At 36.6% G+C, this 14,775-nt stretch overlaps 1 protein-coding gene across 3 annotated transcripts in view; it reads right to left on the minus strand.

The window, feature by feature from the left end:
- Positions 1-14,775, minus strand: part of LOC126414911 (epidermal retinol dehydrogenase 2) — a 288,608-nt gene that overhangs the window by 7,658 nt on the left and 266,175 nt on the right. For all 3 annotated transcript variants that reach the window (XM_050083391.1, XM_050083389.1, XM_050083390.1), the window contains one exon: positions 8,303-8,480. In XM_050083391.1, the coding sequence (XP_049939348.1) occupies positions 8,303-8,480 (178 nt within the window). The remainder of the gene's footprint in view (positions 1-8,302; positions 8,481-14,775) is intronic.

Consider the following 14,775-nt stretch of genomic DNA (forward strand, 5'->3'; position numbering starts at 1 on the left):
AAGCATACCTTGTCAAAGAGCCAACACTGCATCTCTGATTCAAGCTCTTTGATCCTGGAGATCCCTTATTTTTGTTTTGTACACTCTTGACTTTATATACACCTAAGTGAAGAAATTCAACATTATAGCCACATTATAGCCACAGTCTTGCTGAACATCTGCCAATCCATCTGTTGGCAAATCTTCAATTTAGGTACTCCCTTGCCATAATAGTAAAATGAGGGGAGTATTCATCTGCTGAAACACAACAGTGTCAGCAATGCCTTCTTGCTGAAACTATGGTTTCAGAATTGTTCCAGTATATCAAGGTAAATGTTTCCTGTTAACAATTTCTATCACATTTTATCATGCATCTTGGCAAGCTTCATCATCTCCATAGTCTAATTTGTTAAGCACTTATAATGTGATATAGATTTTTTTGGTATAAAGTGCAAAACTTTCACAATCATTGATTTTGGCATGTCCAATTTGTTGATTAACAAAAAGTTGATGGATTTGGACTTCTATCCATTGCTTCTCCAATTTTCTGAATGGTCTCTTGTGGTACAAGAGGTATCCTACAATGTTCTCCATCGGCAATGTTTCCATTTATTTGGAACTTACTGACAAATAACTGTATGTTTGCTCTAAATGGTGCTGCCTTGTGAAATTTCTGAGCGGACTCTTGTTGCACAGCCAGGTGAGATAAACTGTGCAATCATGTCATTAACAACAGCCACATGCACCCTTCTAGCATAAATATTCTTCTTGATTATCCTGGTAGTGGTGGTGGTGGTGGTAGTAGGCTCATGTTTTCATATAAATATATTATAATTATATATTATGTAAATACATCCATTATTTCTCATAAATGGATTGAGACTTTATGACAGCCCCATTTTGGAATGATCTCTTAATATTCCAAAACAAAAACCAAAAGTTAAAAATAAATTATACAGGGTTTGTACAAAAGTAATGAGACTGAGCTTGTGAATCAAAATTTATTGTAGATATCGCTTCAACCACTTAGTACTCTTCAATATATGACCCTAGAGAGTTAATAACCCACTGCATTCAAGATTTCCACACTTCAAACACTGCCACGAACACTGAGTCTGGAATGGCCTTCAAAGCCCTTGTCATGGTGGCTTTGACCTTCTCCAGGATCCCATGACAGTGTCCTTTGAGGCAAGTTTTTAGTTTGGGGAACAAAAAGAGTCTGGCGGGGCCACAACAGGCCTGTAGGGGGGCTGGGGAATCTCTTTCTTGGCCAGGTAGCTGGCCACCAAGAAGCAGGTGTGACTCAGCACGTTCTCATGATGCAACTTCCAATAATCAGCGATGGCTAGCCTCATGCGATGGACCCTGGCATTCAGTCTCTTGAGCACTTTGCAATAAAAAGCACTGTTGACAGTTTAGCCTGGGGGCACAAACTCATGATGTCAAAAAACACAATCAGTGTGGCTTTCACCTTCACCTTCAATTTGCTCATGCAAGTCCGTTTTGTACATGAGGATGCTGCAGTACACCATTCGGCACTCATGCGCTTTGCCTCCGAGTTGTACTGAAACACCAAGGTTTTGTCTCCGGTAATAACATTATCTAAAAATTCTGGATCAGCTTCAAGGCTCTGAGATTGTCTTGGGAGGTGTCTGCTTTTGAACGTCTGACAAAATCTTTGGGACCTTCTTGGCACAGATCTTCCTCATCAACAATTATTTGGTGATGATGTTGTGCACTGTCACTTTATCAAGTCTGAGATCGTCTGCTATCATCCTGACACTCATCCGATGGTTGGTGTTCAATAAAAGGTGCACATGGTCAATGTTTTTGTCAGTTTTGCTGGTTGACTGGCGTCTGGAGCAGGCCTCATGCTCAATCAATGCTGCCATCTTTAAAGCTCTTCACCCACCTGAAAATCTGGGCTTTTGACAGGCAATCCTCACCGTAGGCTTGCTGACACATATCCAACATTTCCATACCAAATTTCCCTAGTTTCACACAAAACTTGATGATGTAATGTTGCTCGATTGTTTGCTGCAGGTTGCGCCATGACTGACGACTTTGCAATGTGTCCACTAAATGCATAATGCTGCCGTGACAAGATCCCACAATAGACTAGCACACCACACGTTTTTGGCCAGACACCCACCACCACCAATCTCCCCCCTCTCCAGGTGAGTGCGCTCTGTGGAGTACAGTTGCATCAGCAAAAAATCAGTCACATTACTTTTTATCCAAAACCTATATTTATACACAGATAGTACACTGAATTTGAAGAAAGACTAATACCCCTCCATGTGGTTTCATTAATTCTATATTCATCTCAGTTTAAAAATATGTAGGACATAAATGGAAGAAAAAAATCTACAGTAACCGTAAGAATGTAGAACTATAACATACATCTTAGACACTATTTCTGTTGATGAAAAGTATACTTGAAACTAGAAGTATCTTAATCTGTTTGGAGTTGCTGTCAGTCAGGCTCTCTGTTTTGCTGGTACATGTAGTTGTAACCATCTCAATTTACATTTTGGGATTTAAATTTTCCATTTCATAATATATTAAGATAATTTTTCTTATTAGCTTCCTCATTTGTCTGCTTTAACTGCACACATCCATATTCTTATTACTCTTTAGGTAATCATATACAGTTAACTAATCAATGAGCCACAAAATAAAGAGAGATATGACCTTATCTAAGATAAGCAGTTCATTATAAATGAATAAAAGCAATGACAATAGTAAAGAAAACAAAATCAGCGCTCCCCCTTTTAGTATAAGGTATCACAATGCTCAATCATTAACAAACAGGTTACAAAATCTAGAAGTACTACTGGGATCTGACTTACATGTTGATGTCATCTGCATAATTCAACATTGCCTAGGAAAGCAGCAAATGTATACTTTAAACATTCCTGGTTTCCTCCTAGGCAATTCATTGTGCAGTCTTGTCACAAACATGGAGCAACAATCATATTTGTAAAGCAGAATTTAAAGTATAGAGCAATGGAAACAAATCCTGATTGTATAAAAAAAAAAGGATCCTGAAATAGCAACCATTGCACTTTCTGATAAGAGCGTAGTTATTGTCACTATGTACAGATGCCATGATGGAAACTTTGAAGACTTTCTATGTAACCTAGAAATGCTCTTAAATACTCTAAACCAACCAAAAATAAGATCATGTGGTGACTTCAAAATTGATTTTTTTGAAACAGTCAAATCATAGAGACAAACTACTGAACATGACAAAAAGTTTCATTCTAAACTCCATTGTATACACACCAACATGAATCTTTTTAAACAATGAGGTTGCCCTAGACCAAATGTTCATTCAAGAAACCTGCTATCCATACAGCACTGAAGTAATAAATACAGGCTACAGCAATCATGAAAATTTTCACCGAAAAGGCCACCAGTCAAAAATAAGTAAGTTTATGGACTTCATTGATAGTAACGTTATACACTTGTGCTGCTTACTAAGCCAAGAAACATGGGATGAAGTGAACAATGAGACAGATACAAATAAAATGTTCAGCAGTAACTTTCACGATACATATAAGCATTATTTTGACATAGCCTTTCTAGCTGGCATACAAACCTCCAGTGCAACAAAAATATTCTTAGAGTCATATGAAAAATACAATCCTGTATCATTACAAATAAGAAATTATACAAAATTATACAAGAAGATCTACCATGACCTCATTAAAAAAAGAGAAATGATTAATATATCTCATAAAAAAGGTAAGGGCCACATGGGACATTATCAGATCTGAAACAAGTGTAAAGACAGTTGCAAACAGAATTAACCTGTAGTTGGAAAGTGGACAAGTATCTGGTGCCAACACAGCAACTAATATCTTTAATGATTATTTTAGCAATATAGCAAATGACCTTATACAAAAAACTATCAAACTAGAAACACACCTCTCAAAGGGTCAATATTTCTCAAACAGACCACACAAGAGTAGCTCATACTGGCAGTAAGCTCACCAACAAAACTTTCATGTGGTGTTGGTGATATTCCAGACAGCATTATAAAACTAACAGGGAAGTATATTGCTGATCCTCTGAAATTCACTCTCAAAGATCTTTGAGAAGCTCTTTTACAATGGGCTACAGGAATTTAAAAACAAATATTCTGTGGTGTCACCACCAGACACCACACTTGCTAGGTGGTAGCCTTTAAATCGGCCGCGGTCCGTTAGTATACGTCGGACCCGCATGTCCCCACTATCAGTGATTGCAGACCGAGCGCCGCCACACAGCAGGTCTAGAGAGACTTCCTAGCACTCGACCCAGTTGTACAGCCGACTTTGCTAGCGATGGTTCACTGACAAAATACGCTCTCATTTGCCGAGACGATAGTTAGCATAGCCTTCAGCTACGTCATTTGCTATGACCTACCAAGGCACCATCATCAGTTACTATTGATGCTGTAAAACAAGTACTGTCAAGAGCGATGTTCACCATTTATTGATTAAAGTTAAGTATTCCACAGCTACGTCCTTTTTTGCTAGTCTAATTTCCTTGACCTGTTCCAGACCTCACGCCAGCTTGCGTGAGCTAAAACGCGTGCCTTTTGGCTTCCTCTCATAGTGGGTTGGCTCTCTTGCCAATCCACAACATATTCATTACTATCAAACCATCAGCATGGCGTCTGGAAATCTAGATCCACAGACACAGCTGTCTATGAGTATGTAAATGCAACCCTGAAAGCCATAGACCAACAGGAAACGGCTAATGGTATATTTCTGGACTTGTCTGAAGTGTCTGACATTATAGATCACGCTACTCTACTACACAAAATAGAAAGTGTTGGTATTAAAGGTTTTCCAAATGAATTGATCAAATCGTATCTCACATACCTGCAACAAAACTTTATTCTTAAACATGACATACAACTGGACACATCATAAGAACAGAAACTCATCAGCGAAAACTTTCAAGAAATATGGTGTGCAACAAGGGTTTGCATTACGGTAGCTCAAATCCTATTCCTTCATGCCAAAGAAAAATTCTGTTTGTGGGTCACAAGCATTTTGATGACAGGATCATATAAAAAAAGACCTTCAGTCATCAGCAGATAGGACACTGATGCAACTGTCAGACAGGTTTGAAAAAAAAAATAACCTTATTATAAACACAGAAAAAACTGTAGCCATGAACTTTCAAATATGCTATAAAAAGCAACAGAATCACCTCCACCTGAAAACAAACAACAAAAGCTTAAAACAGACTGGTGACGTGAAATTTTTGGGAACACATATGTAGGATGATCTCAAATAGAAAACACACACATTCAGGCTCCAACAAGTAAGATGTCGTCTATTGGCTATATGCTGTGGATACTGAACTCAAGCTGTAATAGAGAAACAGTACTGCAGGCATATCACACACGTTTCCAATCTGTAGTCAGGTATGAAAGCATATTCTGGGGAAATTCACCATGTAGCCAAACTATATTCAAAACACAAAAATGAGCTGTTAAAATCATTTGCAACAAAAAGAGAAAAGATTCATATTGTTCTCTTTCCCAACATTAAAGGTCCTCAACCTTCTGTGCTTGTATATACATGAAGCCATAGTATTTGTAAGGGATATTTTAACAACTTTCAATGCTTGTAAACAAAACAGCTCTGTACATAATAAAGAAATTAGAAATTGCACTAATAATCATTTCTCTCACGTATCTAACTCCAAAGTAAAATTACCAGTCATTGCAAATACTAACTCTATGTGAGAAACATAAAATGGTGAACATGTATAGCAAATTGTATAAATGTGATCATATGCATCTACTGTCTAGCTGTTTTACGTATAGGAATCATTTGTATCATATCTATTGCATGTATATTAAATGTTACTAAGACTGAATGTGTATCATGATTAATTTCTGTATTGTTTTTATGTCTAAATGTGTCCACATATGTGTACAGTATAACTGCATTGTCTGTAGGAAACATTCTGTGTTGTCATTATAAGAAAAATTTGCAATATTTATCTGTGCATTATATTTTGACTTTTACTATATCTACACAAGATGTCACAGGACCAAATAAAAATAAATAAATTGGACACTAACTTATGATCAGGAGAATCAATGTAAGTACATGTGTGTGACCTTTTTTTTTTTTTTTTTGGTGGGGGTGGGAGGCTGGAAGGGAAATGCCTTGTATCCTTTTATCATTCCCGGTGAGGAAGCAAATGCATTCCAATGAAATAAGTAAAACTCCAATAACATTGATTATTTAACATAATTTATTAATGAAATAGAACCAAATTTATCATTAATTTCCACAATTTTGGGTTATTAACAAATTTAATTCCAATATTTTCATTAGATATGTGCCTGCCACTTTTGAAAATTCTTTGTACTCTTTTTCAGAGAGCTCACAACTGAAATTTTATATTGGTCCCACCTGAGCAAACATTTCAGTATTTTTTTTTTTTATTAAGAAGCATTCAGTCATTTATAAGTACCTGAATTTGCACAACAGCTGTTTAGAGATGCTTCAGTACTTTACAGCAGTTTTGCACTGATTGTCAAGAAAGTACAATGGTTAAGATTTTAACCAATGGGTTTTACTTTACAAACTTGAACAGTAGTTTACAATTTCATGCTGATGCCAGACAATGAATACCTACCATTGTGCTAAACACTATTTTTATTATTAATGTAATGTCATACATACGGGATGCAATAGTTTAGTATTACTTTGTGGGAGACTGCACAAATAATTATATTATTCATTACATGGACATTACTTTCTCTGATTAGAGTATTTTTTACGTTTTATCATTGTTTAGCATCATCAAAATAATATAAAACACTCTATTTTTTCTGAAGCAGAGGGAGAAGGTAGTATGCCTCACTACCTCCACATCTTCACCTATACTCTACAAAACATTGAACTACTGAATTGCTCGGCAGAGAATACATTCAAATGTACCAGTTTCAGAGCGAAGGACGTACGATTTCTTAAGCATCTCTGTGTGTGCTGCAATTTGTCTGATCTTGTCTTTGTTGTCCCTCTGCGGGGGATATGTAGATAGCTGTAGTATATTTCTAGGTCCATCACATAAAACTGCTGCTAGAACCAGCAGTAGGCTTTCATGGGCTAATTTTCAAAGCTTCTGCCAGTTATGTTATTTCTGTTAGTCCTATTTGGTACAGACTCACACACATGAGCAATATTCCATGACAGGTCAGATGAATGTTTTATATATGCAATATCTTTTGTAGACTGACTGCATTTCTTTGTATTCTACCAAAGAAGTAGACCCTGCCACCTGCTTCAGATACAGTTGAGCCCATGTGGTCATTTAACTTCAAGTCCCTACTAAGCACTACACCCAGGTATGTGCATGATTTGACTGATTTCAGTTGTGGGTCAATGCTATTGTAGTCATCAGTTACTTAAGTTTTTTTCATTTTTCAAAATTCACCATTTTACATTTCTGAACATTAAGAGTGAGTTGTCAATTTTGCACCATTTTGAAATCTAATCAAGAAGTGACTGAATATTTGTCCAGATTTATTCAAATAGTATTTCATTTATAGATTCCTGCATCACTTGCAAAAATTCTGAAGTGACTTCCTATTGTCTGCAAGATCATTTATTTACAACATCAGCAGAAAGATTCCCACCACACTTCCATAGGGAGCACCTGAAGTTACTACTATGTCTGTCAATGACTGCCCATCTTAGATGAGATTCTGTGTCTAACCATTACGAAATCCTCAGTCCAGTTGCATATCTCATTTGGTATCCCACATGACAATACTTTGATAACAAGCTTATTTGTGGTACTGAGTCAAATGTTTTTCAAAAGTCTACCTGACTGCCTTAATCCATGTCTTTTATGATGTCCTGATAGAAGCTCAAGTTGAGTTTCCTATTATCAGTATTTTCAGAATCCATGCCAGTGGGCTTGGAGGAGATCATTCTGTTAGAATATCTCATTACATTTGAGCTCAGAATATGTTCTAAAGATTCTACAACCAATTGATGTCAAGGATATTTGATAGTAGTTTTGTCAGTCACTTCTGCTGTCCTTCTTGTAGACCTATCTCAAATAATTATAAAGTGAATAAGCTCAATAAGAGATCATGTATGTTAAGTTTATTGAACTAGTAAAGCACATCATTAAACAATTAGTTCTAAAGTCTCTATTGAATCATAAAGATTTTTCTGGTAAAGGAATATTCTACACAACAACAGACAGTGGGGAAAAACCAGAACAGTCTAATGTCTATAACAAGGAAAATAATTAACCAATGTTAGCAAAATTATGAATAATTCAATTTACATACCCAGAAATGTGCAAACACATTTACATCAAAGATGCGACGTATCACTTCAGGTGTGTATGTCGAGAAAGGTCGGCAAGGCATGATGCCAGCATTGTTGATGATGATGCTGACATCACCGACCTCTGCTTGGACTTTCTTTGCTAGGTTAAGTACTTCTTCACGGTTTGACACATCACATCTGAAAAAATTTACAGAAGTGACCATTGGAATCAGAAGCAATAAATAAAATTATAATCAGCCGACCAGTTGCAATGGATAAAGAATTCTTTACCTAGGTTTCAACAAATTTAAATTTGTCTTCTTCAGAAGGTGGCAATTTTACATTAGTATGGACTGATGTATCATCGCTGTTTTTACAAATGTCTGCATAGATCCATTTGTCAAAATGGTCGGCTGTTTATAATTTTATTACGTGGAACTGTTACTGTTGTGCAGCTATGTTTAAAATACAGAAGCAATAAACTTATAAACCAGTTTTCCTTACTGTCAATGAGACTGCTTATGGGAAAGAGGACAGTAAAAGAAAGGCAGAAGAAAGTGATGAGGCCAATAAAGACAGAAGCACAGAAAACTATTTTGTAACCAAGCCATTTGCTGGATAGCTGCCCCCCTTCCCCCTCCCTCCACAATATTGCCAGTCTTTACTTTACTCCATAGCTGTTACCACCCCTATGGCCTAGTTGGGGGGGGGGGGGGGGAGGGATCTAGTATCTTGCCACACCAGTGATATGGAGACTGTCTCAGAGTCGCAGGTATATTATTCATGTGACACACTCAATTCCACTTTCAGCTGCCACAACACTGGTAGCTGCAGCTAACACGTCACATGGAGGTAGCCATTGGCCTTCTAACAAAATAATATCCAGCCTTATGGATGGATCAGTAGTTAACTGTCATCATATAAATGTTCTCTATGCCAGTTCTAGCACACAGCTTTACCTCACTTTCCTGAACCTACAGTTTGATCCAGAACTCTATAAGTGTTCTTGCACGAGACGATTCTGACATTGTACATCGAATGTTATGTTCAGTCGTATGGTTCTCTGCCTACTAGGTTTTCAGCCATTGACATCAGATCAGTCTTGATGTCTATGCACAACATGGTTAGTGGCAGAAACTTATCTAGTTTTCGTTAGGCTATGACACAAAAATTTCGAGTACCTTTGTGAAAATTACACGATATGCCTCCTTGTGAAGGTCACATAGAGATGTTTTACAGGCGTTCAGTCATTTTAGCAGGAACTCAAAACTACTCATGAGTTGCTTTTATTTTGTAGTTTGTCAAGAGAGTGAACTCCCACAGGAACAGACTTGGGCTGTGATGTCAATTTGGAAGTTTCTGGATTACTTCGTGTCAACTGGTCTGTATGTGAGAAGCACACCATAGTGTAGCAAAGTTCTTTTGGTGGTTCTTCCTGCACTTTTCTGTTAAATTCTTTCAAAAAGCTTGGAAAAATATTCTTGAAGTAGAGTGAACCAATGTGGAGTTACTGTCCAACTTTCTTCATGTGTGAATTTGATGATATCCACAGCCAACAGAGAAAAAACATTCTTCTTTCATGTGAACTTGTTTGTGCCACTTTTGCTGCTACTGAGTACCATGAAGAGTGTGACAACCTAGGTCCTTTTACATATTGCTTTAGTTGCACAGCATTGACAATTTCCGTGCTTTTGTGTGTACCTTCTCCTAAGTGCAGCAATGCACCGCAAACTATTTTTTTCTTTTTTTGGGTGGCCTTCAAAATAGGTAATGCAAATAGTAGCATATGCCTACATTACTTACCTCTGGAAATTTTTGCTCTAGTTACTGAATCTTTTGATACACTCTAATAAAAAATTTAATTTTCCAGTTTATCTGTGCTGTTCATCATTTTACTAAGAATTTTGTCTATGATGTTGGGGTCAAATTAATTATTTATAGCTTTGTCTTTATTGTATTGCATTCCTGGCCAAAGTCTTCTTCCGACAGAAAAATTGGAAAAGAAATGGTGCAGATTACCTTTTCTAGGGAAAAGATCAAACAAGATACATAACATTTTCAAGGCAAAGGGTTTCTCTGTGCTTTGCTATGTCCCTTAGACAATAGGTATTTATCTTTTGCATTGAAAAGCAAACAACTAGCCATCACAGAAAATGAGGTTTATAAGATCATACGCTGGGAGTGTCGCTCTTGCTACATTGGACAGACTGGGAGGTCAGTCTGAACCAGGCTTAAAGAACATCACAGAAGCTGGAGACTGAAGAGATCTGATTCAAGCCTTTGTGGAACATTGCCTTAACAAAATATATAGTAGATGTAGAAGTACTACATGAAAAAAACGTAATTCAATTATTTTTAGATGATACCACAACTCCTTGATACAGGGTGACAATTACTGAACTATATGAAAAAAACGTAAAATAGTTTATTTTATTTATTTATTTATTATCATCCCAATGATCACATTTGTGATATAGGATTTGTCAGGGTACATTTTAACAACTATATAATATCTTTACAAAATTTGTATCTGTGCTGAATTCATATTAATTTATCTTATGTTTAATACAATATACAACTAATAAGTGTTTTTATAACATAATTTATTATGCACTGATGTAATTTCATTTGTCACATTAACTTAAACATACATTTTATACAGTTGCGCAGAGATATTCGCTTATGCTGTAATAGCATTTGTCAAGCATGTGGTTCTTTAGAACAGTTTTAAATTTATCCTCATTTTCCAGCTCTTTGATATGTTTTGGTAATGCATTAAAAAGTTTGATGCCTTGATTACATACATTTTTCTGGCTTTGGGTCCTTGTTACAGCTTGTATGTGGAGATCTTTACATTGCCGTGTATCGTAATTATGGAAGTCTGTATTGGCTTTCATTTTGTCCTGATTTCTTTTGATCACCAACAGACATTTCAGAATGTATAATGATGGAATTGTTAAAATTTTCAATGCTTTAAAAAGGGGCCTACAATGTGTTTGAGGTGGGCTGTGGGTCATTATCCAAATAGCACGTTTTTGTAATTTGAAAATCTCATTTAGACGACAATTTGTTTTTCCCCAGAATACTATCCCATAGGATGCAATGGACTGAAAATAGCCAAAATATGTACAGTCATTACTACAAACTCTTGAGATTATTCTAAGCACAAAACATGCTGAATTTAGTTTTAGTGCTAAGTTCACCACATGGTCCTTCTAATTAATCTTCTCATCAATGTGCATACCCAGGAATTTTGCACACTGTACTCTTTCAAGTTGTTTGCCCTCCATGGTGGGATTCACGTCGTCCTGTTCACTTATTTTTCCATATTGCACATAATTAGCTTTTTTTGCATTCAGTGTTAGCTTGTTAGCACTAAACCATTTTTGTATATCTTGTAGGACATGGTTCACAGTACTGTGCAATGACTGCTTCATATCACTAACTATTAAACTAGTATCATCAGCAAATAACATGATTCTAGCTTTTCTCTCTGACACCTGAATATCATTAATGTAAATGAGGAACAGCAAGGGGCCTAATACACTTCCTTGGGGTACTCCTACTGTGACCTCCCTTGGACCTGATCTTAGTTTAATTTTTTGATTAATATTTGGTGCTGTAATTTCAACCACCTGCATCCTCTTTTCCAGATAAGACTCAAACCACTTTTTTACCGGTCCTCTGATACCTATAGCTTCAAGCTTTTTCAAAAGTATGCTGTGGTCAACAGTGTCAAAGGCTTTTGACAAATCTAGATTTATCCCAACTACACTATTTCCCTCTTCCAATTTAGTGATTATTTCTTTTGTGTACTCTAGTACAGCTGTTTTGGTACTTCTCCCAGCTTGAAATCCATGCTGATTACCGTTTATCAGGTTGTGCATATTAAGATAATGTGTGACTCTATATTTCATTAGTATCTCTAAAACTTTAGAGAAAGTTGAGAGGAGTGAGACAGGTCTGTAGTTTTCTATTTTAAGTTTATCACCCTTTTTTAACAGGGGAATGACTTTAGAAATTTTCAGTTTTTGTAGAAACACGCCCTCAGCCATTGACAAGTTTGCTATGTGCGCCAATGGTTTCGCTATCTGATTAGCTGTTTTCTTTACTAATATTATTGGCACCTCATCTACTCCAGCTGACATCTTGGACTTCAGACTTTTAATCACTTTTAAAACTTCCTTTTCATTTGTTGGAACTGCCGTCATACTGCTGGCTGCCTTGGGTGCTTCAATCTTAATCTGCTCCCCAAGATTCCTGCTTAATGTCTGGGGTACATTTAAAAAGTAATTATTTATATAATTAGGCATGGCATATTTATCTACCATTTTATTCTCCTCATCTTTTAGAATAATTTCCTTGTCTTTGGTAGGTACCCCGGTTTCTTTTCTCACAATTTCCCATGCTATTTTAGTTTTATTTCTGGACTGTTTTATTTCCATATTATTACTTAATAACTTTGCATTTGCAATTACTCTGCGGTATATTTTCCTATACCTCTTTACATATTCTATAAAATCAATATTTGTACACTCCCTCAACTCTGAATTCAGTTTTTTCATGTTTTCACATGATTTCTTAATTCCAAGAGTCATCCAAGAACTTGATTTTACGTATCCAGTAGACTTGATTCTGGTCAGTTTCTTTGGAAAACACATCTCAAAGTTCATCATATAAATCAATGCAAATACACTATATGCCTCATCTGTACTTGACTGTTTCATAACATCTAACCAATTTTCATTTTCTAAGATACTTATGAACTGATTACAGCTGTCCACAGAGAAGTTTCTTTTGTAAATATTATTTACACCTTTATCTTCCTTCGACCTTAAAGGGATTTCAATGGTGAGAGCATTGTGGTCAGACAATCCTAAATCTATGTTTTTTACCTCTATGTCAGTTTCTGACATATTCGAGAAAATGTTATCTATGAGGCTATTGGAGGTGTTTGTTATTCTAGTTGAATCGTTTATGTGTGGTGACATGTTGAAACTCTTTAATATGTCCAAAAATTGCCTTTTTTGTTGACTTTCAACTAGAAGATTAATATTGAAATCACCACAAAGAATAATCACAGTTTCTTTTTTGTAAATAGTATTTAGCAACAATTCTAATTCATCAAAAAAGACTTCTATGTTTCCACATGGTGATCTATACACTGTTATGACTATGACTTTTTTCATCAGGCCATATAGCTGGACGGCACCTGCTTCAAAACACTTTTCAATACTTAAGTTCTCTGCTTCACATCTCTTCTTAAATTCTAACTCTTGTCTAAGGTAAATACCGACTCCACCACCTTTTGCAATTTACCTACTATAATTATTTGCCAGTTTAAATGGATTAATATGAATACTACTAATTTCTTGGTCCTTACACCAATGTTCAGTAATACACAAGACATCAGGTTGGGTGTTACTTACTGCTATTTCAAGTTCACAATATTTGTTCTTGAGGCACTGCACATTTAGAGTCATAATCTTTAGAACAGGTGAGTGAGCACTGGTGGTATTTCTCCTTTCGTTTAACACTGTTATCTTGGAGTTTTCATTATGGCTGGATACCAAAAATCCTGTTGTACCACAGGCTTCTTGTTTCTGTTGCTTTTCCTACTTGAAGTGGATGATGCTGATTGATTGTTCATACTAGTTACAAACTACAGTGTACACACGCTTTATTCACCATGTAAACGTCGGATTTAGGTTATGACATGTTTGATATACTTGCCATGATTGGCGATGATGTGGTGCAGGCAAATAGCAAAATTCTGCATGACCCGCTGAAGTGGCAGAACATCGATGATGTCGATGACCTCCTGAATGGCTGTTTTCAGCTCAGCAATTGTCTTGAGGTTATTGCTGTACACTTTGTCTTTAATATAGCATCACAAAAAGGAATTGCATGTGTTTAGATCCAGAGAATATGGTCTTTGGATACCCAGAGCGAAAATGCGGTCCCCAGAGTGCTCCTCCAGGACATCAGACACACTCCTGTTTCGATTGTGTCGAGCTCCCTCTTGCATCAACCACATCTTGTCGAAATCAGGGTCACTTTGGATAATGGGGATGAAATCATCCACCAAAACCTTCACATACCATTTGATAGCCATCGTGCCATCAAGGAACATCACACTGATTATTCTACGACTGGGCGTTGCACACCACACTGTCACCCAATGAGGGTGAAGAGACTTCTCGATCGCGAAATGTGGTTTCTCAGTCCTCCAAATGCGCCAATTTCGCTTATTGACAAACCCATACAAATGAAAGTGAGCTTCGCCGCTAAACCAAACCAAGCATGAGTATACTAATTCCCATTTGCCTCACGGCCAACCATGTAGTTTGAACGTCCTAATGCAAACCGTTCAGAAGTTATGACGATTTTATTTCACATACTTCAATAATTGTCACCATGTAGAAGTAAAACTTTGGGCCTCAGTCTATTAGTAGGCTGACATTCAAGTTTTTTCCTAGGTCTGTTTAGTTAT

The sequence above is a fragment of the Schistocerca serialis genome, chromosome 1, assembly GCF_023864345.2.
Source record: "Schistocerca serialis cubense isolate TAMUIC-IGC-003099 chromosome 1, iqSchSeri2.2, whole genome shotgun sequence".
Lineage (NCBI taxonomy): Eukaryota > Metazoa > Arthropoda > Insecta > Orthoptera > Acrididae > Schistocerca > Schistocerca serialis.